Here is a 27,012-nt window from a genome sequence, read left to right as displayed (position 1 = left end):
TGAAGCAGGTCATATAGAAAAATAAGGTTAAAATCATCACTTCATTACAAAGACTGGAAGAATATAAACAATAATGGATATATAGCTCATAAACGGTGAAATACAATGCTTGTCCTTTATTCTCTTCCTTCTCCAGAGACGATCGAGTGTAACTCAGGTTTTTATTAAGGCTTTCTGTGGCTGAGGTCAAATTAATTAATAATAAAAGTAAAAGTAACACAGCAACGGTCATACTGAGTAGTAAGGACAATTCAATTCATTTCAATTTTATTTATATAGCGCCAAATCACAACAACAGCTGCCTCAAGGTGCTTTATATTGTAAGTAGATCTTACAAAAATAGATACAGAGAAAAACCCATCATATGACCCCCTATGAGCAAGCACTTTGGCGACAGTGGGAAGGAAAAACTCCCTTTTAACAGGAAGAAACCTCCGGCAGAACCAGGCTCAGGGAGGGGCGGCCATCTGCTGCAACCGGTTGGGTGAGAGAAGTGAGTGCTATGGGGTGAGGACATAGCAAAGAAATTAGGACAAAGCTTAGCTTCTTTTTGATGACTTTATCTAGCTCATAATCTTCATTTCTAAACCTTCTAAAGCAGCGGTCCCCAACCTTTTTTGCGCCACGGACCGGTTTAATGTCAGACAATATTTTCATGGACCGGCCTTATTACAACGCGGATAAATACAACAAAATAAAATGATATGACCAAGACAAAAACTGTGGTATTTTGTAAATTTAATAATAAATGCATTTCACTGTGTAATTGTGTAACTTTATTAGCAGCATCCTCCTAAAATGCACCAACAACATTGAGAGTAACATCCTCCTCTCTGCCCCTTAATGCTCTCTGGTCGCTATGGTAACACGGAAATATTTATTTCAAAATAAGACACACAACAGGTAAAGACCCAGGGAAACCGATTTAACGATAAAAACCCTGAAAACCATCAATTTCACACACTAGCCTCAACTCTCGCGGCTCGCTACCAAACGACCGGTCCGTAGCCCGGGGGTTGGGGACCGCTGCTCTAAAGTATAAATCTGTATTCTTCACACATGACAAAAACTTCATAGGAAGCAGATGTTATCAGAGCAGCGTAACGTTCACAGTTCACCTGTGTGGGATTAACAGCCTGTCCTTAGAAGCTCCAAACGCACAGTTAATAAAACATGATTGTGCCACTTGTGTTGATGGTTTTTGTTTTCGTGAATAGTCGGATGTTCGATTTGTGCTTGTTATGGCTGCTATGTGGATACTCCCGGGTCACTGCAGTTGGTTAGGAAGCTTCCCAAAGCAAACTGGACTATTTTAGTCTTTGTGCAAATATGTCAACACGACACACCTGTGGAGGCTTTGGTGCATCTGTTTATTGATACTGGGATATGTACCTGACACTCAGTCAGGTGCTTGTTTGGTGCTATTGTGTAACCGGACAGTTCCACACTTCCTAAATCTTACAATCTGACAAATACTACACATTATACAGTCACTGGCCACCTTTTTAAGGTTGGACCTTCTTTTGTCTTTAGAACTGCTTTAATTATTCACTTGCTGGAAACATTTGTCAGGAATTTTGGTCCATATCAATGTGATAGCATCACATAGTTCCTGCAGATGATATCAATCTTATGTTCCACCATGTCTCAGATGTGCTCTATCCATATCTGGTGACTGTGAAGAGCGTCTGGATACAGTGAACTCATTCTCATGTTCCTCTTTGTGACATGATGTGTTATCCTGCTGGAAGCAGTCATCAGAAAATGGGTACAGTTTGGTCACAAATTCATGGACAGCTCAGGTAGACTTTGATGTTTATATGATGAGTGCAGTTGGTACTAAGAGTTCCAAAGTGTGCCAAAAAATTCCCTCCACACCATAACACCACCACCACAACATTCTCATTTTGTTTACACTAAATTCCAGGCAGCATTTTTCCAATCTTCTAGCATGTGTGAATTGAAGCCTCAGTTTCCTGTTCTTCTCTGGAGTGGCACATGGTGTGGTCTTCTGCTGCTGTAGCCCATCTGCTTCAACGTTGTGTGTTTAGAGATGTTTCTTCTGCATGTCTTGGGTGTAATGGGTGGTTATTTGAGATGCTTTTGCCTTCATCTGAGTTCAAAGCAGTCTGAACAGATGTAACCAGTAAAGTGGCCGATGGCTGAAAATGAAACTGTTTTATTTTGTTTTTTAAACTTAAATGAGCAAATTTTATTCACTGACACTAAACCAAAGATTTTAAATGAAATAAAAATACAAATTATTATGAATCTGCATCTTACTGACCGATAAGCGTTGACCCAGAAAATCAGGCGAGTGAATTTAGCATTTTCTGATGCTTATGGTTGAGTGTTGGTGCTAAAATGTGGAACAAGCCTGTTTTAGTGTAATGTTTTTCATAGAGAACGGACTCTGAGGCTTCTCTGTAACTGGGATTTGGCTGAGCAGCGTGAGAGCGCATGACGGTATAAGCAAGACGTGCGAGATGTGTGAACACTTTTAGAGAAAAAAACATGTCTGAAAAGTAAAGTCGGTGAAACTTGCCTTTACAGCTTTGTCTTGTTAAGAATCGACTTGAAGAAACTGTTTGCACTGTAGTTAGAAGCCCCTTCAAACTGCTGCCTGCCTCTGTAATATGTTTAGTGTTGTTGATGTTCTAACAGCGTTTCTGTTTGAGTTGATTTATGAGGAAAATTACTTACTGGACATGCAGCTGAATACTTTTCTGCTGCCACAAGCACAGATACAGAAAATCTTTACCACCTCATGCCACAGTGACTGCATTCATTTTACATTTTAACCCCTTATTGTAGATTTTGACTTTATAGGTCTTCAGTTTTTTATATTTTATATATAGTTAGCCATTGTAACACAGTAATCGCTGATAATTGCTGACAATGGCTTACTGCTGAAACGCCGCTGTCTCTTTGCCCTTTAATAAACATGGTTAAGTAGTTTTTCTTCCTTTTCAGCTTAGTAATTACACAACTTTTGGGTTCTCTTACATCTTAAATTTCTGAGAAAAAACTCAGAAATAAAGAAAAGACAGGACAGATTGCTTTACTTTTCAAGGTGAAGTGGTAAGATGTTCATTCGCTGGCCCTGGTGGGTTCAACAACTCAAACGAAAACGCTGTTAGAACATCAACAACATCTCCTGCCAGACTTATTGAGGCAGGCAGCAGTTTGAAGAGACCTGTAACTACAGCACAGCAGTGATAAAACTCATTTTTATTTGCAGCACGTTTGAAGGCAGAAGGCCAGGCTGTATGATGCGGGCAAACTCCCTGATTATTTAGGTGTATTATTTTTTGACTCGGCACCACGACATGTTTGGTTTTATTAAATGCCTCATTCTAACCATAGCTGTTAGACTCAGACTTGTGAAAGTTGTGAGGTACCTGAAAAACTAAAATCAGAATGAATTGTTTTCCAAACTATAGCTTGATGGCTAATAAACTTTATGTGGCTCTTTGTGGACCACACTGAAGCATGTTATTAAACTGTATGTGTCTGCCCTTTATATAATTTTTGGGGGGGACTGAATGAATGTGCACATCTGTAATAACATTCTTGTGGTAACAGGAAGTAGCAGCAGGAGCAGAGCAGGCAGCTGATTGGCTTGTAGAGCCTCAGGCAGAGCTCTGACTGGTCAGGAGTCGTTTGATTTAACAACTGAAGTGAGGACAGAAATAGATGCATGAAAATTTTATGATGAGTAGAGAATAAACAGTGGATCTGAACCTGTTCAGGTCAGAACATCTGCTATTCAGCCCTGATTTCTGTGGATTTAAACCTTTTAGATGTCATGTGGTATTAGATTTTTCACAGTGATGTTCTGACGGGGTTTTTACTGGAACTCATCCTGAGTTCGGTCATTTTACATGCTGCTGAGACGAGAGTCACGAAAAGTTTCCACATGTATTCATAGTCTGGTGCGAGTATCAGTACAGATAAAACACAACAGATTTTCCCAACCATGCAAAAGCTGAAGGCCCAGATTCAAATCTATGCAGTTGATCAGATTAGATTATTGACTGAATATAAATTAAAGTGTAACTGGAGAATGTGACAGCAGTAGATGGGATACAGTGCACTGAGGGATGGAGCCGAGTGCAGTGATGAGATTCAGTGAATACAGACAGCAAGAAATGCGCCTGTTGCTAAAGGTGTGTTGCACTCTCTGACTCTCTTTCTATCCTCCAGGGCAGCATCTGCGGGTTCACCATCGTCACCGGCGGCGCCGCTCGCCTCGTCTTCGGATATGACAGCTATGGCAACACTTGCGGCCAACGAAATGAACAGATTGAAGGCGTCAGGCTGAGTGGCCTCGACCACACTGACAGGAAGTAAGTACTGAGGTTTTTACTGTTCCTCGTACAGTTAAAGTGTTGAGTTTGTTACTGTTTGACAGGAATCTGTGCATTTTGAAGTTACTTCTGACTATTTGAGAAACAAAAATGTGATATTTGAGTAAATATATACTCCACTTAACAAAGCAATGTTTAAAAAAAGGTTATCAGAGGGGAGATTTTGTGTATGAATTTGTCTGTCGGAAAAACTCGTGACTACAGGAATTCTGTAGTTTGGCATATCTTGGTTTATAGGTTGTATTAAGGTGTTCATCTTTACAGTTTATAAAGCTTTTTCAGTGCATAGCAGTTTCGATTATTGTGGTGATATTTTATTACACAGTGCTGTGTTTTTAGTGTCTAATAATTAGGATTTTATTGCATAAATATTTTTGGGTTTTTTAAGTTAGCAGGGTCTTTTTGCAGTTTTGTTTCATTTATTTTGTGCTCCTGGTGGTGATATATGTAAATAATTTAATTTCACTGTAATTCTTTAGTATTTTTGTTTGTATTCTGGTTGTGTTGCACGTCTGTCCTGTACAGTCTGTCTTTGTTAATTTGCAGTATTACTGAAGTAGTACTTCGGTATTTTTAGAGCGTTGTGGCGGCTCATCCTGGCACTTTAACACTCGATGCGTTTGAGGTCCTGTGGGAGAGTTCAGCATTGATAATGCTGACACTAGCTGAGAGCTGTGACTCATCTCACACACACACACACGCACACACAGAGCTCCACCTGCTGGAGGGCGAGCAGCTGTTGGAGTTTGGAGGCGATGTCAGACCTACTTTTACACACGGTACAGATCTGATTTGTTAGAGATATGTCAGCTCAGTCTGTGTCAGAGTGTTTGATCTCTGAGACATTCTGACTGATGTGGGATCAGATGTAGTCCTTCAGCTGATATAAACCCAGGGGAACACGAGGCTGAACAGAGAGCGAGGTGATTTCAGGTGAAGTGAGCGGGATCACAGGATCACAGATTCCTGCTCCTGTAGGAGAGGAACGGCGAGGGTTTGAGTCTCTGCAGACTCTTTGTGGCTCTTTGTTTCCATTTGTTGTTGAGTCACACGTTTCTCCCACATCTACATTCCTGCATTCTGCTCAGCTTTAATCCTCCTCTGCTCAGTCTCAGCTTCTATTTTTACTCAAACACTTCTGTTCATGACTCAAGTCGGGATTATCAAACTGGGCAGAGTGGGCAGCGCTGCCAAAATTCAGCAGTCAGTTCAAGTCTACAGTACGTGAAACAGTCAGATAGTAGCAGCACTGATACACGATGGACTGAAGAGCAGGCAGCTGATGTAGTGCTTCTGCTGGGTTTTGTATCATAATGAGGTTGATTAATAATAAAATGGATCATGAGTATAAAATTATAACTTACACTCAGTTTATCCAGTTTTGAAAGTATATTTCCTTAATGTGATTGCATTCTATTGCAGTCTCGACACGCCTCTTTTAATAGAAATTAGGTGTAACATATTCCTGTTCTTAAACATTTCTGCAGTTGATATTTATTTGAATGTGATCCTTTAAAACTGATACTTTAAAACGCACTGAATAAGTAGGTCCATTCAACCCCACTGAAGGCCTTCCCTGCACTTAAAGACACTTAAAGGACTTTATCAGAAGCTTTTTTGCTTTATTTATAATATTTTGTACTCTTCTAAAATCGGGAAAATTGTGCTTTTCTTTTAAAAATGCATTGTGTTCTTTATCAGCAATTCCTGAAATTAAATTTTAATAAAGTTACTGGCTTCATGTCTTCATATTTATTAGAAGATGGAGATTTTTCTGGTTTTAGAAGCACCATTCGTTAAATGTTTTAAATGCCAATCCACTGCTGATCTATCTTTTTTAGATTTTAAGGTCTTTGGAGGCATTTACCTGCGTTTCTTTTCTTTATGTATTGAGTCATTTTTCTATTATAAATGTCGATGTGCTGACTTCCTGTGCTTTTTGTCACATACAGGTTTGTCTTCTTCCTGGATCCCTGTAACATCGACATTGTTCAAAGGAAAATCAAGTCGATGGCTCTTTGTGTGTCTCTGTGTCCCACAGAGGAGCTGAAGACCTACCAGGACCTGAAGAGGTTCGCTATGGTCAATGGTGAGGGCATAAATGTCACACGACTCCTTGCACGCTTGAATAGGTGTCTGGATATCCAGATATAGTTTTACACGTCTGAGCTGACGGACAAAGAGGCTTTGTTCTAGGCAGAAGAGGGTGTTGATGGGAAATGTATTTGAATCTGTGTCTTTGATTGTTCAGCAAGGTCAAACATTTAAAGCAGGTAAAGTTTTTGAGGTATAAACAGATTATATGTTAAAGATGAAAACAGGTGAAGCTGGCCGGGTGATGTGTTGGAGGTGAAAACCGAAAGAAGGTGACGATTGTGTTGAGATCAAGCGTGCAGAATGTAAAAAAATAAAAGCAGGTAACTTAATAAATATGAAGATAATGGAAGCAATAAAAATAGAAGGAAATAAAGTATAAAGAAGCTCACGTGTTTCAGGTAATAGCACGTGATGTTTTTTTTATAAGATTTATTTTCATTTTTCAGTAAAAAAACCAAAAGCTCTTACAGAACATTTATGGCACATAGTAAACATCTACAACTCGTATGGTAAGTTATTGTGACTATAGGAACACACTTAGGTGTATATTCTTGTATCCATGCCATTCAAGGATAATTTCAAACATCTGAAAACCAAACACAAAAAGTAATAACAATATTGGTAATTACAAGAAAGAATTAGGATAAGACAGTATGTGGGACAAAAAAGAACAAAAAAAGTAGAGAACACTTTATACGAACTTTTCCCACCCTCCCCCCATCTCTCTACCCTTGTATGGCTAGCAGATGATATGTTGAGGTTAAATAATATAATAAAGTTTGAAAGAAGTATGCAAAGTGTTAAAGAGGAAAGCCGATGAAGTATTAAAGCTTAAAGCAGGTGAACCATTAAAGATAGAAGTAGGTAAACCGCTGGAGGTGAAAGCAAGTGATGTCTTGAAGTTGTGACGACCCTTAGGCACTAGATGTCCCTGTTTTGGTTTTGGTTTTGTGGTTTGTGCTGCGTCTTGTCTGATTTGGAGAGTAATTAGCTGTGAGAGCTGGGCCCAGTGAAACACTCCCTCCTGCCTGCACTTGCATTGCTCCCTGTCCTGGTTTGGATTTGAAACCAACCTTCTAAACTGGACCAGTTCAGCTGTATCAGGTTTTCTTGTGTTATTTTTTGCTTTGCACACATTCTGCCACATGCATGTGCAAGCTTTACACTTCTGACAAAGGCATTCTCTCTAATGATTTTTTTTATAAATAATCATTTTCCAGCATGCAAAGTGTTAAAGGTGAAACGGGTGATCTGCTGAAGGTGAAAACATACAATGTGCTGAATCAGAAAGCAGGTGTTAAATATGAAGGTTGGGTGATGCGTTGGAGGCAAAAAGCAAGTGGAGTGCTGGAAGTGGCGGGGGATTGGGGAGTGCACTTTGTGACTCGATGTTTTCACAAAGACCGAAGTACGAACATGTTGCTGGTTTTAAAGGAAACAGTGATGTCAGCACTTGGCCGACCGCTCGCCATCGCGTCACCGTGATGATTGAATGTCTGCAGACCGGACACACCAACAGTATACTGAACTTACAGTACAGTAACAATGGCAGCATTAATGCGTGTCGTGTTGTTGGTGCCACTCTGCTCTGCTTCTCCTCCATCATGGCTGCTCTGTGACTCAGAGCCTTCACTGTTCACTTGAGACACAAACGTGTTGAAACATGACGGCAGACCCTTGGTCAGGTGACCTCACAGCTCCTCCGGCAGTCGTTTATAAAGGATCCACTGTCACAGTTCACACAGAGGAACTAGTTTATCTGCTACACCTGAGCAGCCTGTCACAGAGGCCCAGCTCCAGCACGCTCACACTCAGTTTGTTCATACAAGCGGAAATATTCATATCTGTGTTTCAGATTAAACTTTCAAAATAAAAATCAAATCAAGTTCACAGTCAGGAATGATACAAACTGGGCATATTAGTCAAATGACTGGGCATGTTGGGGACTAGTTTCTCTTGGAGCTATTTGCACTGGATGGTGTTTTTTTCCCCTCTTCAGCCACACGTTCCCATGGGTTTTTTAAAGGATTTGCACACAAGACATTTTAATGACTGCAGTCATCTGAGCTTTGCATGTTTCTTTTGTTAGAGTTCTTCCCTCCTAAGAATGGTGCCTTTGGATGGTGATTATGTATGGCAGCAAGCATGATCACTGTGGAGAGCAGAGGTAGTGATACCTTTTTGATACAAATATGTGCAATTTTCTGCAATATGTCTATGTTGCACCGATTAATGAAAGCCCAAGTAACGAACTGGTTTAAAAATAGTATCATACCTCTAGAGTATATCAGTATAGTATATCCATGTACACTTCAGAGTCCATCTGTAACCAGCAGTGGCCTAGTGTCACTGGAAGCTAAACTGGTCCATGCATCACACTGTCTGGACTGCACACTGTATGGATGTGGTTTGCTTCAGATCCTGAGCTGTTCAATGCCTTCTCCACCCATTTTCCCTCCATCATTACTCTACATGTTTATTTTAGTTTTGTCTGTCTGCTGTTTCAGAGCTACAGGTTTTGCGGCTTGTGCTGAACCCACTGGAGTTGCTCTCTGAAGTTGTGTCTTTATGGTAAACTTGAGCAACAATATGTTTACCTCCTGGAAAGTGTTCTTTTTTCTTGACCATGGAAAGGATCCTATGATCATCCCCTCCACTGTTGTCTTCTGTGGACGTGCAGACCTTTTAGTGCTGCTGGGCCCAACATTGTGTTCGAGTTTTCTTCTGAATGTACCAAACTATTGATCTATCCTTGCCTAGTTTCACAGGTCGTGGGAACAGTGAAGGATTTGTATTGTGCTTAGGGTAGTTAAACTAAGATGCTTAGACTCTAAGAGCTTCTTTGGCTGCATGCTGTGGTTTCACACAAGCAGCTGCCAATAGCAGATGGACCTGGACTCATCTATCCACCTTTTAGCTGTTTAATTTATGATGAATTAATGAAACCCTGTACCACAGGTTACATTTGGCCCCTGGAAGTTGTCTATGTAGTACAGACCTATAATTCCTAAACTTTTCCTCCAGATGTCATGGCCAGAGGGCCAACACGAGGGAATGGACTTGAATGCAGACCACACTTGGAGTCAGAGACTGTGAGCAAAATAGACTTTTATTACAGAGCATGAACTGAGGCACAAAGTGTACAGAAATGCAAGGAGCGCTAGCAAGTATACCATAAACTTAGGGCAAGTGACAAAGCAAACTAGGAAGCTACTACTCAAATAATTCTTTGACACATTATGAACAGGAGTAATACTATGATGTACTAGTTCCTTGAACTGTACCATAATCACTGCTCAAATGCTCCTAAGAAACACTATGAACGTGAAGTATACTATGAAGCACAGAAACAACACTATAAAAGTCACACGATTACAAAAACACTGAAATGAGTGGTTAGTAAATCACTGCGTGAACTGTGACATGGTCTTTAAGGGAGCCTTGGGGCTGTTGCGGACGAGGGCTGGGGACCCAACACTGGGTAACATCCAGTGCAGGACCCATGGGGTGTGGGACAGAGGGAAAGGGTGTAGCGGAATTCTCAGAGTCACTGAAACAAGGGAAACAAGTGATAGAAGGGATGCCAGATACGGATCCAAGGCGTAGGTTGCAAATTGCAAACAGTCTTACTTTTCACAGGCGGAGGCGAAGCATAGAGGGGTTGGTGGTCCGGATGGGGTGTAGAGGTACTCCGATGAGTAAATCCGTTAATGTCAGAGTGCTGGACAGGGAGGCAGGCAGGTGAGTGTAAGTGGAGAAGCTGCGTGCTGACCAGTGACTGAACCAAGACGGGTTATGGCAGTGGGTTTCAGCAACATCCAGAGGTTTTCTGTGAGCAGAAGGTACAAGGTCAATATAAGAATAACTATGGCAAGATACTGTCACTGTGGCGGCCTTGACTAACGAGGCTTAGCAGACGATCTGGTGGAGAGTGAATATGAGCACTGATTTCAAGAAGCCAGCAGCCCAGATTACACTCAGGTGCAGCCTGTCAGCGGTGATGCGGCGGCTACGCTCAGAGTTGGAAACGCTGGAACTGTGGAAAAACCCAGCACTCACCCCGACCATGACATCAGCTTGGATGTGAAAACCATGAAGGTCTGCATGTTAAGATCATACTGATTCTATAACTTGAGGACTAGAATACCAATATTGTGAATATCAAAAAAAAAAAACAAATTTAGAAGAACAGCAGAACAGCTTATAGTTGAACAGTGGTGCCTTTTTGTACTTTTAGTGACTTGATCCCATAAGTGCATCTACTAAAAATCTTGGATGAGTATCAATATTGGTGACCTTGACCTCAAGGTTAAGGTCAGAGGTCATGTTTACTAAAAATCTTGTGAATGCAATAGGTGTATTTACACAGGAAGAATATAATATAGGCTTCTCATACTGATAACTTAACTGTCAATCTCTGACACTTTGCAATTTGACAATCTTGATCCAATTCATGTATTTTTGTTTTGCAGGTTTCTCAATGACGCAGGAAGCAATATGTAGTTAAAATGGTGTCAGTGTTTCAGTGTTTTGACACAATGACATTCAAAGCTTTTTCCCCAGTTTACATTCAGTGAATTTTCATAATGATAATCACACTTCTTCTGTCAGATTGCTGTAACTGTATGGATGTTCAGGCCAGGGCACAATTTGATTGCAAAAATGTTAAAAGATGTTAATGTTGTTTCAACATTATACAATAAGCATAGAACAACTTTTGACCTTGTTAAAATGTAAAAGTGGGATTGTGCCACCTAAAGATTCAACTGCCAGGAGGCTGAGGCGCTGGCACCTGCCAGTATTTTATAAAGTTTATTTTACGGAGTGCTTTGAGTGCTCAGTGAGAGTAGAAAAGCGCTATATAAGAACCAGTCCATTTACCATTTATCTGAATTGTCCTGTGAAGTACTTTGTTCTGAAAAACAGTTTATAAATAAAGATTATTATTATGTTTTATTGTTTTTAAAATGGTTAAGCCAGTAAAAACCTATTTCAGGAACTGTTTGATTTACTGAAACAGATGTGCTTTCAATTAGGTCATGCATATCGTCTGCAAACATCAGTCTGATGCTGTTGGCATGAACAAAATTATATTATCAACATATAGTGATAGTTGATGGCCAATGTGTCCTGTTGTTAACGATTGTACAGTTACTGCAAAAGTGGAATTGCTAGTGTAAACTGCAGCGGTAGCAGAGGACCATCCCAGTGAGACTTTAAAGAACTAGGATCATTAAACCTTGTCAAAGACCTTCTCTGCATCTAAAGGGCTGTATTAGAAGTTATTTTATTATTATTTAAAATATGATGGTGTTTTTTTTTCTTTCAGGTTCTGAGCTGTGCTCCTATGAGTTAGCAGCTCATAGATATCCTGTTCTCGAACAGAGGACCACTAAATGCCCCAAACTACCTGTTCCACCAAGGTATGTAGCAGCTTTTCACCCCAAAGTCGCTTGCTTTTTTGCTTTTTCTGTGACCTGTGACCTCTGTCTTCCATTCTCAGTAAACCGCTGCCCGTGTTTAATCGCTGCACTCCGGTGGACATCTCCTGCTACGCAAGGTTTGCTGAGGCTGTGGTAACGTTTGTCGGGGATAACAGTGTTCTGCATCGACTGATCGCTGGCGTCGCTGCCAGTAAAGAGATCATCATTGGACTTTGTGTCCTCGCACTGTGTGAGAACAAGCATCAACATCTAAGATGAGAATCTAATTCTCATACGGAAGTGCCAAAAACTGCAGTTCTTCTAATGGCCACTTGAGGCTCTAACATCACTTTTTTTTGCCTGTCTTTTTCAGTCCTCTCCATGATCCTCATGGTGATCATTCGTTACATCTCTGCTGTCCTCGTCTGGATCCTCACCTCGCTGGTTGTCCTTGGATCCCTTGGTGAGGTCACTTCCTGTCTGTTTGTTGCATTAAAAGATGTAAACAGATGAAATGTGTCTGAAATCAGGGCTCTGCTTTTTGTGTCTAAGCGGGGACTAGTGTGCTCTGGTGGCTCTACATTGACTACCGGCTATACGGGAACGACACTTCCTCTAAAGTACTGAAGGAAGCGAAGGAGGAGGTGGAGGTCACCAGAGATAGCGGACAGGCACTGCTTGTCTATGCCGTTGCTGCCACTGTATTCACTGTATGTACTCGACATCAAACAGAGCAAAGAAAGTCTGATCGATTGGAGTTTTAAACCCGAAACTAACTGTGTTTTTTGTCTCCAGATCATCCTCCTGCTGCTGATGCTCTTCATGAGGAAACGAGTAGCTCTGACCATCGCTCTGTTCCACGTGGCAGGAAAAGTCTTCATCCACCTCCCCCTCCTCACCCTGCAGCCCTTTGTCACCTTCTTTGCCCTCCTGCTCTTTTGGATCTACTGGATCCTGGTCCTTCTCTTCTTGGGAACCACCGGTCAGTTGCAGCTGTCAAAGAGAAAAGCTGACATCATAAACACAGAGCTGTCCCTCTGATGTGCTCATTTCTAATCCTATCTCTCCTGGTTACTCCCAGTGAACATCTTAACACCTTCAACTCTGCTACTGCTACCTTGGCCTCCTGTCTTCAGTTTAAACTACAATGCTGTTAGATATTCGTCTTTGTTTTGCTAATAAGTCAAACAGCTGGTGTATATTTGGTTGAAACACCCCCCCCCCCCCCACCCCCCCCCCCCCCTGAATCACATACACATGTTCACATGTCCAAGATCTACAGTTTCTCTCTGTTCTTGTTGTACCTTTTGGTTGTACTGACTCATTCGTAAATCATTTATCCTATAAATTATGCTTGAAACAATTTGGGCGAATCGCGGTACTGGAAACTATCTCTGTGGATTTGTGTTTCTGTTGAACGTTGAATGTAAAGTAGCAGATTTCATTTAGTTTTAGTCATCAAATTATTCTTTCTCTCTTTGCTCTGTGTGGTCGTGCAGGTAACCCTGTACAGAATGAGGAGACGGGGCTGACGGAGTTCAGACTGACCGGTCCTCTTCAGTACTTGACCTGGTACCATGCTGTGGGGCTGGTCTGGATCAGTGAGTTCATTCTGGCCTGTCAGCAGATGACTGTGGCCGGTGCTGTGGTCACGTACTATTTCACAAGGTGAGTCCATACTACACTTTACATACCTTTTTCATACTTGATATTTCACTGGGGAATTTGGTATATGATGGTATTTAAATAGAAAAGACAGCTTCTTTTCGCCTGAGCCACTGACTGTAATCGATGTAGTAAAGCAACATGGTGGAAAGTGGATAAAATCAGCTTGGATACTTTTAGGAAAATGAACAGCTGGTCTGTAGGTATTTGGACAATGACAGCAGGATCATGTGTCTCTCTTTCTCCATACTTTTCTTTAGCCATCGTTCTGGTATAGATTTATCTGTGCTGGCTCTTTAGATGTTTTGTCATAAAGTCTAATCTAAGATAAGATAAGATAAGATAACCTTTATTAGTTCCACACGTGGGAAATTTGTTTTGTTACAGCAGAAAGTGGACAATGCAAAGTTACATAGCAAAAATTTGAAAAACACTGGAATAAGATAAGAATAAGATACTGTACACAACTGTACACAATAGAATAGCATAAAATAAAATAAAGTACTATATATAATAGAATAAAATAGAATACAAATGCTATATACAACATAGTATAATATAACGAAAAGAGTATTGCACTTAGTATTATTGCTATTGCACATGTGTGGATGTGTGTGTTTGATCAGTTGAAGTCTTTGTTGTGGAGTCTGAGAGTAGTGGGGAGGAAAGACCTGCGAAATCTCTCCGTCCCAAAGCGTGAGTGCCGCAGCCTGCCACTGAAGGAGCTGCTCAGTGCTGTCAGAGTCTGCTGCATGGGGTGGGAGATGTTGTCCAACAGGGATGACAGCTTAGCCACCATTCTCCTGCCACTCACCACCTCCACTTGTCCAGAGGGCATCCTAGAACAGAGCTGGCCCTCCTGTTCAGTCTCTTCCTGTCCCCAGCAGAGATGCTGCCACCCCTGCAGACCACACCATAAAAGATGGCTGAGGCCACCACAGAGTCATAGAAGGTCTTCAGTAGTGGGCCCTTCACTCCAAAAGACCTAAGTCTCCGCAGCAGGTACAGCCTGCTCTGCCCTTTGCTGTAGAGGGCGTCTGAATTATGAGTCCAGTCCAGTTTATTGTTCAGATGAACACCAAGGTACCTGTAGCTGTCCACAGCCTCAATGTCCATGCCTTGAATGTTTAGTGGTTGCAGTGGAGGATGTTTGTGCCTGCAGAAGTCAACCACCAGCTCCTTGGTTTTACTAGTGTTGATCTGGAGGTAGTTCTGCTGGCTAATCTGGTCCTCTTATTGGTTGTAAGCAGTGGGTTGCAGCTTGTTTACGACAAAAATAATATTTTTGAAGGTGTCTCTTGATTGTAGACATTGGCCGTGATACTTCTAGAGAGTGCGCTTCAGTCATATCGTAATTGTTTGAAGTAAAGTACACTGTGGAGGTGTACAGAGTCAAAATTACAAAAAAATTATTATGATTGTTTTTTCTCAAGGTATTAAAATCATACTGTCTGTATTTCTAGTCACTCTGGTACACAATGACAGCATAATACTGCATCTTTAAACTCTGGGTTTCAGAGTGGATTCTCCACATGTGTACCCCCTCGTTTCAGGAAACATAAAGGTTCTTCTAAATGTCTCCTGGCAGGAAAGACTCTTAACCAGGACTTTGTGTTTCAGGGACAAGAACCGACTCCCAGTGACTCCAATCCTGTCCTCAGTCCTGAGGCTGGTCCGGTACCACCTGGGCACAGTTGCTAAAGGATCCTTCATCATCACACTGGTCAAGATCCCACGACTCATCCTCATGTACATCCATAATCAGCTCAAAGGAAAGGTACAAAACCTTATTTATAACTAGACTGCTAAGATAAGATAAGATAAACCTTTATTAGTCCCACATCTGGGAAATTTTTTGTGTCACAGCAGAAAGTGGACAGTGCAAAGTTACAGCAGCAAAAATTAAGAAAGACAATGGAATAGAATAAGATAAAAGAATAACATACTATCTAAAAATAGAATAAAATGCTATAACTAGCACAAAACAGTAGTGCATGATGGCAGAATATAATTGCTAAGACTTAAGTTAGAACGTTACAAGAAGATAAAGAGGAAATAAGAAAAAAGCTCAGAAATGAGCAGAGCTGCCGTAACAGGCTGCCACACGCCAGAAGCCTTTTAAAAAAAAATCCAACCCTGAAAAAATTAGTTTTCACTTTTACTAAACATGAAGTAATAAGATGCAAACAAAATACCTAAAATCAAAGTTTTATTTATTCAAATACCTAATTTTTAAAGAGGACAGTGCTTAGTATAAACTGAATATATACCAACCAAGTAAATGTTATTTCACCAGATCCCATTAAATTTAAGATTTTACATTGATTTTATGTAACAATTAGTTAAAGAAAGCATTTAGGCAGATTTTCTCTTTTTCAGCATGCCCTCTTGAAACTCCTGATGAATACTGAGATGTGCATAGGTTTATGGATTTTTTTTTCTCAGTAGGGAACCTTACCACTTCGAAGAACAATGTGAACCTGTCAGTGGCGAACACACTGTTGCTAAGATTACACGAAAGTGATTCATTGAACAGTTTCACCAATTATGATCAATCTGGAAAAAGAAACATCAGAAGAATGACTTGATGCCCTTTAAAGGTTTGGTAACAATACAGACCGAAGAGCATCCCTCTGTATGCTGATGATGTTTTGCTGTTCATACAGAAGTCTCCTCGTCACTACGACACCATTTCTGTTGCATTAACAACTCGTTCATCCTTTTTTAAAATGATTACATGTATAGTGTGTTGTATGTGACATGTAAACATAAATACATTTTATATATAACCTGATATTATCTGTTGTTTATCAGGAGAATGCGTGCGCTCGCTGTATGCTGAAAACTTGTATCTGTTGTCTGTGGTGTTTGGAGAAGTGCCTCAACTATCTCAATCAGGTAATACTCCACCCTCTTCTCTTCTCTTCTCTTCTCTTCATTGATATGATCATCTCACCATGTCTGCTTTTATTTCCCAGAATGCATATGCAGCCACAGCCATCAACAGCACCAGTTTCTGCACGTCTGCACGTGACGCCTTCGTGATCCTGGTAGAAAACGCGCTGCGAGTCGCCACAATCAACGCCATTGGAGACTTTGTGCTCTTCCTGGGGAAGGTGAGGCGGGAGCTTGATTTTTCATTTTTCCTGCCAGGTTTGTGCTGCTTTGGAGGAAGGATCTTCACTTTCACTGTGACCACCTAACTGAATGTTGCTGTAAGAGAGCTTCGAGTGCTCAGGTACAGCAGAAAAGCACTATATAAGAACCAGTCCTGTGGGATTAAGTTAAGAATTTCCAAAACATTGACTTTACACACTTACTGGTCCTGTGAAATGAGATTTGATGCCATGCCTAAATGTTTTTTCTATACTATACGTATACGCCAGTATAGGTGGGGAAAGGAGCTGTTAGCTAGCCAGATCCAGAAACATTGCTATTGTGTTCATCTTCTTTCTTGATTTTCTTTGCATTTGTTTTTTAGCTGTAAAATCTAGTGGCAGGGAGGGCTTTCATCTTGGCTTTTGTCCACATTGAGCTGATAGATAAATGTCTAGCTTACAAACATCCCAGCAGAGCTGGAGCTGATGTTGACTGGTAGGTTAGCTGTCTAAGGTGTTCTCGGGAGCTCTGTTGCTTTCTGTCTTTAGTAGAAAAAAGTAGCAAGTGAACTTTGAAGCATCACGGCATATGCGGACAGTGGATTTCCGTTTTTCTTTCCCACCTGTCATCAGTTTATTTGAATAAATCTCCTCAGATCCTGATTGTGACAACGACGGCGTTCGCTGGAGTCCTCCTCCTGAACTACCAGCGGGATTACGCAGAGTGGCTGCTGCCGCTCATCATCGTGTGTCTTTTCTCCTTCCTGGTGGCCCACTGCTTCCTGTCCATCTTTGAGATCGTGGTGGACGTCCTCTTCCTCTGCTTCGCCATTGATACGAAGTACAATGACGGCACTCCAGGGAAGGAGTTCTTCATGGACAAAGCTCTGATGGTGAGATCTTTCGTCTGTTTCCCTCAGAGCTCAGTGAATTAACTAAAAGGAATGATATGGTAACATTCAACTCTGAAAATATGTTAGTGTAATGATTACCTGCAGGTGTCAGTTCAAGAAGGGGGAGTTGTTTGTTGTAGAATCTCCAGTTTGCAATGCATTATGGGATGTGTAGTTCCTTCATTGTTAAACATGATTATGTTCTAAATAAAGTTCTGATCATGATTCCTCATAAAAGGACTTTCTTGAAGATCAATGGGGTGCAGTGTTTTAACGTGTTTGGTCTTCGTCCACCTTTCTGTGTTCCTGCAGGAGTTTGTGGAGAGCAGCCGGCGGTTGGAGCGTGCCGTGGAACGTGGGCGGAGTCGGGTGAAGGAAGTGGCATCAGAAGGGGCGGAGATCAAGCCCATGGTGAGTGACAGTGACACCAGAGGGGGCGTGGCCAGGCAGAAGAACTCTTTGGAGGAGGCATCGGTGGGTCCAGACTGGGGTGGTGACGGGGAGTGGGAGGAACATCAGGAATTCCAGGTGTACTACCTGTTGGTGGGGGTGCTGGTGGACTGGATGCTGATGGAGCAGAGCGACTTTGTCCTCTGTCTCAGCGAGGATGTCGTCCTCTTCCTCTGTGTCTACCTGCCCACCTCCACTCTCTTCCTGTTCGTCAGCCTGCTGAACACGCCAAACCCCGCCCCCTCTGCCAAATCACATGTTAAATCAGCCGCCGTAAACACTGTGTGCTAACCAATACATGCTAACTGATGCATGTGGTGACTCAAGCATGCTGACTGGATGGCCCACTTACGCATGCTAGCCAAACCCATTTACACCGCCGCCATCATCATCATCATCATGCTGGCTGCTTCCTCAGAGACTAAACTCCTACTGACTTTTTGTTTGTAATCTATTTATTTTTTACTTTTGTAATTTTTATATTTGAAATATTTTTTTATAAATGTGTTGATGTTTTGTTGCTATTTGAGTGAATTTCTGTTCAGCCTTATTTTCTCACTGTGGTGCTTTAAACGAGAAGAAGGACTCAGCAGATGGTAAGCTGCAGTTTCAGGTTCATGGTTCAGTCTCAGGCTCTCTTTGTGCTTCTGGGATTCTGGTCCTGTCATGACATTTTTAGATATACTACCTTATGATTGGAGAAAAATTCTTTAAACTGAGATGTAAACTCTGCTCTTCCCTGCTGATCAGAATGATCGAATAACCAATAAAATTGGAACAGATATAAGACAGGTTAGTTAATTTTTAAAATATGAATCAAAAATGTTTACATTCAGTTCAGTTTATGGACCATAGATTTAAAAACAATCTATTTTTGGGAGCCAATTGAGGTTAACTAAAGGTGGTTTTTAGAAAGATGCTTTCTTCTGGGTCCTAGCTTCCTGTTTGGTTTTATAGAATGATATTTCATCACTTGAACTCATGTTCCTCACAGTTCGAGCAGCTTAGGAAGAGCTAGGTCTGACTCAGAAATGAATTCTAAAGGGTTCATTATTTTCCCCACCAGATGTTTGTTCCTGGTAGAGTGAGACGAATTAAAAACCAGAAACCAGGTGGTTGTCACGTCCTGTATGTTTGTCCATCAGCGACCCCCAACAATCAACCAAAGAAAAACTGCAAAGAAACAAAAAACAACCAAATCTAGAAGCGCAGCAACAACAGAGAGATGCAAAGGACCACTCCAGCTCTTGTAGGTTTGTGCAGATTGTGTTTCAGTTTGTGAAAAATCCCCAGTATTCTCTCACGGTAGTAACAGCACTGGAAAAATAGCTGTGGTGGATACACTTTACCCTGAGTCGCTTCTAAAAGTTTTGCAAAGCAGTTTAAGGATAGCTTTTCCACTCTGGAGCCAAACAGCTAAAATGGTTATTTCAACTGTTATAACACCAGTTCATAACAGTCACCGTAATACTGTAACGTCAAAAGCCTACAACAGGAAGAGACCCCAACAGAACCAGGCTCAGAGAAGGATGGACTGTCTCGATCAGTTGGAGGTTATTTGGCAGCTTCTAGGCTAATATTTTACAAATATAACACTAAAGTCCTTCAGTTAGTCTTACAGTGAAGCCAATTTCGCCTAAAAACTATCATTGTTTTGCTAATGGTTGCTCAGTTTAGGATTTATGACAGGAGGTCGTCCTTTGGTGGCAATAACTACATAGATCTTACAAGTGTTTGTAGACAAAGTGGTGGTTAAAGGTGATGCCACCTGGAAACTACTGCTTGTATGAAGCCAGATATCAGAATGTAAGATATAGTAAAGGGGCTTGTGGTGCTGTAGTACTCGAGGAAAGGGATTTTACCTCAACATTTACCCCTTTTAGCTCTAAGTCCATAGAGCCCCATTTATTCTAAGCATCCCAATGAGCGTCCCCATGAAACAGGATGTCCAGAGATTGGAACTCTCATGGAAATAAGGGACCGACTGAAGACTTGTTACACCCCTAAAAATGATGATGGTGATGATAATAATATTGATAATAATAACAATATTAAAAACTGTTAAGTGAATAACTTAGTAAAAAAAAACTAGGAAATAAGCAAACCCTGCTCCAGCTATGTGGACCTGACTCACCTTCATCTCCCATTATGCTCTGCTCTCTCCTCCATACCCTGTGTGACTGCCTGTAATGTGTAATGACTTGTGTTAACCATATGACCGTTTTCCTGTTTCAGGCTCCGGGGACGAGTTCAGCTTGACCAAAATCAGCCAATGGGACTTGTTAAAAAGAGACATTCCAAATGTTTATTTTTACCAACGTGTAACATGTTTACTATGGTTTCACTCCAGGGAAAACAATATTTTAATAAGAAACTGTAAAAAAGTAACAATGTAATGAAGCACTTTATATTGAAGCGCTGCAGATTTTAAACCGGCTGATGCATTTTTTCGTAGTGATGTCCTTTTTTATAAAACTCACCCCAACTCATCGCTCACTCTTCAGTTCCTAACAGTTTTCAGCCACTTTTTCGTTTTTTGTCTTAACGTTTGTTCTGGAGACGACCCGCGCATCGCCGACAACAGCTCGTCAACCAAGTCATCAAAGGGGCGGGGCCTGTGGACAGGCGGAACAGCAGCCATAAAACTCCATTTATTTGGTGGATGAGATCTGTCCAGGTCATACTGAGGCTGTCAAACTCTATGTGGGATGGATCACCACGAGTGTGCGTTTTTTGTTTTTTCTACCGTAGTTACTGCTACAACCTGCAAGGTGTGGGTCATGAGACCAGTCATGTGACTCCTTAATGCAGCACCTTCAGTTTGCTGAAGCCTGAAGTTCTCCTGCAGCTAGGAAGGACAACAGAGCTTGTGGAGAAGACGGGGTTAGTGGCTCTTTTTTAAAATCCACCAGACTTGTTTGACAAAAACAGGGATTTTTTTTAACACTGAAAATGAGTGTTATTGACCTATTTGTGTGACTTTTGCTTTTTAATGCATTAGTTTAGGTCCGAATTAATGCATTATAACACCAAAGTAGCACAATATTACAAACTATTCAATTGTGGCAACAGTAGATGAGTAACTCCTGTGTTCTTTGAGGTAAAATTACTGTTTTTATGAATGGGGTCTGGTGGAGTGTAACAGCTTCAGTTCCTTGTTTAAGAAAAGCTGTTTAATATGGGTAAAGTGGAGAAAATCTTGTGTACATAGCAGCTCATGGTTCTTGTTTGTGCATCTGCTTGTGGGCGTGGCCTTCTGCCACCCACTGCAGATAACATATTGACTGTGAACAATGGAAAATAATTTTAAAAGGTTTCCTGACTGATAAATCAATACATTTGAAATCACGCTCTTTTTAAAAAATATCAATCAGTCATTTCAAACACCAAGATATGTATTGTGCATTGCCTAAACATATCAGGACAGAATCTTTGATGCATATCAGACCTATAAATAGCCTATAGAAAACTGTCTCCATCAGTCACATGACTCTCACCTCGTAGGCTGTAACGATCAGCCGAGTCCCCTTGTGGTCGGGGCTCAAAACGGTTTACTGGAGTCAGAGACGGATGCTCCAACAAACAATCACCCGGATCCCACTTCCTGTCCAGAGCCGAAACCGCCGTCTCTGAAACCGCCACAAATCAAATTGTTGTTTCCATCGAGAAGACGGTGGGAGATGTGACGGCTGAGTTCAGTCAGCAATAAAAAAAAACTGCATCATGTGACCACATCAACACCGACAACAAGTCTTCCTGCTTCCTTTTGTTCAACATGTTCCAGGTTCAATGATTAATTTCGCCTCAGGCAGGAAGTCCGACCAATGGCTCGACTGTCAGAGGTTTAATCTCCTTTTATTGTTCAACAAGGCAACTCATTGGGCAACCTGAGAAAGAAAGGTTGCCCAAAATGTGAGTTTGAGTTATCAGAATGTCTTGAGTCAAGTGCTGAAGAAAGTGGAACTTTTGATTTGAGAGCAACGGTGCTGCCAAGGCAACTACTCTCCTGGTTGGCCAACATGTTGCCTTGTTGCACTGCAGGTTAAGCTGTGTGTGAGGCTGAATCCAAGCGTCCTTCCTTCAGACTGAAATACAGACTTAACCCAGATAGCAAACATGTCTGGCCTTATCTGGGCACTTTTGGGGACCTACAGCTCAGTTATGTTGTGTAGACTGAACACTCCTATGTCATCCCAAATCCTAAATCATTATGATGATCTGCACATGAGTACCTCCCATTGGAAACCAGGTTCAAAATGGAGGGAAATTAATGAAGGTTTAGAACCTAATTAGTGCTGCAAATAAAATCCTAAAATTTCCCTCACCAAAACTGAAGCTCAGAACATTTGGACAGTCGGTTAGTACAGAAACCTCACAGCAGCCATATTATTGGTCAGATAATTGCATTAAAAATGCTCCAACAAACACAGTGCAGAGGTCCAGTTCTAACTCCAGTTACTTGAGGTGAAGCCTAGCAGACAGCTAGCAGCTACAGTCACCTGTATCACTATCCAGCTATCAGTCAAATAGACCACACCCCTAATTATGCAAACTTCAAGCCTTAATATAATTTAAAGAGGTGAGTTATAAAAACATTCTTGACCTGTAGACGTGTTATGAAGGTGTAAATTATCTATAGAGACAAAAAACGTTTTTATATAAACTGTAAACATGTTTATTTCTGCTGTAAAGTTTTAACATGGGGGTTTATGGGGACTGACTCGCTGCTGGAGCCTCTGGTGGATGTTAGAGGAACTGCAGCTTGTGGGCACTTTGCCATTTGCATCAGTGGAAACAGAGCAACTTTCATCCACATTATTCAAAAAATGTTACCTTTACAAGCTGTTTACAGTAGACTGAAGCTGAAGGTGTTTCCATGGAGACATCCTAAGGATGAAGTCTGGAGTTTGGACGTTCTCTGGGTTCAGTCAGTTTAAAGTTTGTTGTGTTCAAACATCGACCTGCTGACATGTTTCTGGTCTGAGTCTGCTGCTGTGACGATGAACATCTGTGTGCAGTTTAACACTTTTTGTTCCTGAGATGTTAATGGGCGCAGCTGATTGGCTCCGACCGGCAGTGTTTAGGCTGCGACTGTTCCCATCATGCACCTCGTCTCTGCCAAACACCTCCTTCACTTTGACAGATAAACCGCTCAGAGAGGCCAAACTGAGGAGCGTCTCCTCCAAACAAAAACAAAACAATCCGACAGATTCACAAGCTGTTGTGGGAAATCTCTCCGTGTGCAGAAAACTGGACCTCAGTCTGACATTCAGCTTTCAATTATTAAGAGCATGTGTGTGAAAAAGCAGCGAGGCCGTGGTCGCCGCACTCGATGCTCCGAGCATGTTAACTAATTGCACTAAAGATGGAGTTCATTCATCACTGACGTCCGTTTGAAGTAGCTGTAAAGTATTTTAGATGAACAGTGTTCGTAGCTCAGATATTACCACACACACTTACACTCTCTCACACACACACACATTTATTCATGTTTAAACGTCCCAAAAAGAAAAAACTAAGAGCAATCAAACTAAATATTTAACTCCTGCTATTCAGATACACTTAGATTAGTTTGGACCATGTGACTGCTGTCGCCGGGCAGATTAACCTGACTGCAGATTAACCTGGAACTGAGAAGTTTCATTCCAACATCAGGAAAGTCTGATCATTTCAAGTATTCAGTTAGAATTTGTACAGATACTTGTATGCAGGACTCAAATCCATCAGTGTGATTGGAATAATGACAAAAACGAGATGGAAAACAAACGTGGTGATATAAAAACAGTAAAATCCTCATCAGGCTTCAAGTGGTGTGTGTCCTAAAACACAAACAGACTTCACTTTGGGGTATTTTTGTCCAGACGTCTCTACAGAATTGTTTTAATTGAGAAACTTTAGAGGGTTTTCCGGCGTGACCGGCCTGTTTAAGGACTTTATGTGAAAATCATGAACTAACAAAGCAAATTTGTTATTTATTTAACTCTATTTCTTCTTGGAATGAAACATTTCAGCTCCTCTTCCTTGTCTGCTGATTAATTATACGTTTCATTTACCAATTTCAATCCATCCAGTCGGCACGCAGAGGTCAAGCTGCTGCTGAAGGTGTAGGGTCAGCAGGTGAGCTGTGGGTTAGTGACACTCCAATCAGAATCTTTGTATCGACTGACTTTTGCAGCGTTGTCATAATCAGATTGTGATTCTTTTTATTTTTCAGTGGATTTTATTGTATTTTTTATTTAAACAGGGTGCATCTAACTTTAAGGTCAAATCTGTCAAATTTGCATAAAGAAAACAGCTTTTTTAAAAAGAAGCATCAGTTTGAAGTCACACAGGTAAAAAAACAAAACAAAACACAAATTTAAGGCTGATTTAAGTCAAATTCTGTCTCATCTCAGAAGGTAAAGAATGTTTCCAAAACCTGAACTGAACCCCAGATCTGTCACAAACGTGACCTCCGCCGGTGTTTGTGATGTTTGTGCTGCTCGTAGCTCAGTGACATTTAGGTTACAGCCTATGTGAAAACATTTCACCTCTTCTTTAAAAAGAAGTATAAAACCTTCATCGTTACTGCAGGGTTATCAGGTTGCATCTCGTCTTTCTACTTTAAGAAGTTTAGAATGGGTTAGCTTTCAGTCTTGACAAATTTGACCAAACTCACAAAAACTATCCAAATACAAAGTAAATTTCATGTATGTTTTTTTTTTTTTTTTACTTCACAACATTGTTTCAGTTCATCACCATTATTTTTTCCCAAAGTTTTGCTTTATGTATTTCAGTTAACTAAAGTGTTTTTTCAGTCTTTAGTAATTATAATAAGTGGTCTGAACAGGAGGTGTGTGGGGCTACTGTGCTCTACGTCATACAGCTTCAAAAGAGGAAAACAACTCTTTAAATCTAAGCCTTTAGAGCGGCAACCTGAGCTTTTGGCTCGCAGGGATTACTTGAGAAAACATTCTTTATTTGAAACCTGTTCAGTATGACAGGAAATAACTAAAAGCAGAAGAGCAGGTGTATTCAGGACGACTTCCTCTTGTTTGAGCTGGTTCTTTGAGTTTGTGTGAGCAAACTCAAGGTGGTCAGTAGTATTTCACAGAACCTGAAGAGGACGGTTAACCCTGACCTGCCCCCGTTTCTGCATGCCGCTCTTCAGGTGTGATATCATATCTTTGGTATTTGGAAATCTCGGCAGTCACAGCTAAAAATGGTCTTATCTATTCTCCTGTGAAGTTTATAGGTTCATTTGAGCCTTGAAGTTGTTTCTTGCTTTTTACCCCTCAGCCATAAAAGGTTGACCTTTTAGTGACCTCAACTTCAATGTGAAGGTCAGAGGTCAAGTTTTCTGAAAATGTTGTCGTAGGTGCATCTGCTAGGAGGCTGGGGGTAGCACTTAAAACTTAACAACATTTTAATAACATGTTTGCATATTCTCTCTCGATTATTAACATCTCAACCCAGACTACTCTGATATTTTCTTAAGAACATCAGTGGTCAGTTTGATATAATGTCCCAAAATGTCCATTTGTATTTTTTATCGATTTTTATTACCCATAACGGTAAAAAAATTCCCCAAATCTAGCTCTTTAAAGTTTAAAGACTTGCAACTTGAGCCAACCTTTAAGTCTGTGCACAGCTCTTTGAGTAATCCTGTTAACAGACCAACCAAACCAGGTACAGGTTATTTATTTAACCTGTAACTGAGCCTTGGCAGTGATCTTTCTTTAACATTGGAGTGTCTCTAACTCGTCCTCTACGTGCCACCCTTCTCACTTCGGTTGTAGGTTTTAAATAAGGCAATCTGAGACTGTTTGCCTGCTTCCTCGGGCCCGGATTGGAGCAGATGAAGGGCCGGTGTTGTAGTAAAGTTGCATGTCCATGTGTTCCAGCTCCGTATTGCAGCGCGTCGTCTTCGTACGGTGTGAATAATCTGCTGTTAGATCCACAGCACTAAAAACTCTGACGTCTTTGTTTCCTTCGGATGTGACTCTTCGTCTTCATGAGGGACGGCTTCATAGCAACAAGAACAAGTTAAGACTTTAGGCAACACGAGTTTAACTGTCAGGTGTAACACTAGTGTTTGTTTTCTCTGCAGTACGAAGTGGTTTGTAACATTGAAGAACTTTTTCTTTGGCTCTGGGTTGTTTTTTTATATTTATCATTTCTTATGTATATTTGTTTTTTAAGAAAAATAATAAAAAGGAAAATTTGAATCTGTGCTTGGTATTTTTGTTGACTTTCAAGATCTGTGTGTTATCATATCAGTAGGAAATATGATTGACAGATTAATCGTTTGGCCTCCGAAATGCCCGAAAATATCCAACAAATGGTCCCACGTGGAAATGTGACAGGACACGTTGGTGGTTATTTTTCTGTTGATCTGAACAATAATCTGTCTTCTTACCCTTTTGTGACACTTTAAAAATTTTTTTAGCCAAAATCCACATACTGACTGGCCGATTTATTAGGTACACCTGTTCAGCTGTTAACCCGTTTCAGATGAGTGCAACTCTAGACATGAGCAAGACGACCTGCTGAAGTTCAAAGTGTGGATCTGGATGTGGAAGAAAGATGATTTAATGGACTCGTGACGTGGTTGTCCGTGCTAGACAGGCCGGTTGGGTGGTGTTGATGTCAAATGACCTGACTGCCTCAAGCCAATACAAAGGCTACAGCAACCAAAGTACGGAGGAGAGCTCTGAACATGTTGAAGAAGATGGAAAAATGACGCCCGGTCTGATGAGTGTCAATTTCTGCTGGTAGGATCAGAATCTGGAGTGAACGACGTGAAAGCATGGATCCATCTACCCTCACATTCACAGTTCAGGCTGCTGGTGTAACCGTGCGGGGAATATTTCCCTGGTACACTTTGGGACCTTTAAATGCTACAGTCTGAGTATTGTTATGACCACAGTGTACCCTCTTCTGATGGCTGAAAGCAAAAGCCGGTCCAGCCCGGTTCCAGTGTCAGGCCTACTGATATCTTCTGTCATTGTACCAAACCTACTTCCACCCCTACTTG

The 27,012-nt window shown here is 41.1% G+C and overlaps 1 protein-coding gene across 6 annotated transcripts in view; it reads left to right on the top strand.

Annotated features, from left to right (window-relative positions):
• Positions 1 to 26,203, top strand: part of slc44a1b (solute carrier family 44 member 1b) — a 32,203-nt gene extending 6,000 nt beyond the window's left edge. For 2 of the 6 annotated variants that reach the window (XM_063493128.1, XM_063493137.1), the window contains exons 3-15: positions 4,207 to 4,349; positions 6,323 to 6,459; positions 11,797 to 11,890; positions 11,971 to 12,140; positions 12,264 to 12,353; positions 12,443 to 12,600; positions 12,686 to 12,872; positions 13,390 to 13,558; positions 15,176 to 15,332; positions 16,370 to 16,453; positions 16,534 to 16,671; positions 17,310 to 17,546; positions 17,859 to 19,176. In XM_063493128.1, coding sequence (XP_063349198.1) covers positions 4,207 to 4,349; positions 6,323 to 6,459; positions 11,797 to 11,890; positions 11,971 to 12,140; positions 12,264 to 12,353; positions 12,443 to 12,600; positions 12,686 to 12,872; positions 13,390 to 13,558; positions 15,176 to 15,332; positions 16,370 to 16,453; positions 16,534 to 16,671; positions 17,310 to 17,546; positions 17,859 to 18,287 — 2,193 coding nt within the window. In that variant the 3' untranslated portion in view covers positions 18,288 to 19,176. Of the gene's footprint in view, positions 1 to 4,206; positions 4,350 to 6,322; positions 6,460 to 11,796; positions 11,891 to 11,970; positions 12,141 to 12,263; positions 12,354 to 12,442; positions 12,601 to 12,685; positions 12,873 to 13,389; positions 13,559 to 15,175; positions 15,333 to 16,369; positions 16,454 to 16,533; positions 16,672 to 17,309; positions 17,547 to 17,858 lie in introns of all 6 variants that reach the window. The other 4 variants (XM_063493163.2, XM_063493154.1, XM_063493172.1 and 1 more) reach the window with 4 other exon arrangements.
• Positions 26,204 to 27,012: the final 809 nt, after the last annotated feature.

Source organism: Pelmatolapia mariae, linkage group LG2 (assembly GCF_036321145.2).
Source record: "Pelmatolapia mariae isolate MD_Pm_ZW linkage group LG2, Pm_UMD_F_2, whole genome shotgun sequence".
NCBI classification, from domain to species: Eukaryota; Metazoa; Chordata; class Actinopteri; order Cichliformes; family Cichlidae; genus Pelmatolapia; species Pelmatolapia mariae.
The sequence above is the reverse complement of the archived record's forward strand: the minus strand, read 5'-3'. Positions and strand labels throughout refer to the sequence as shown.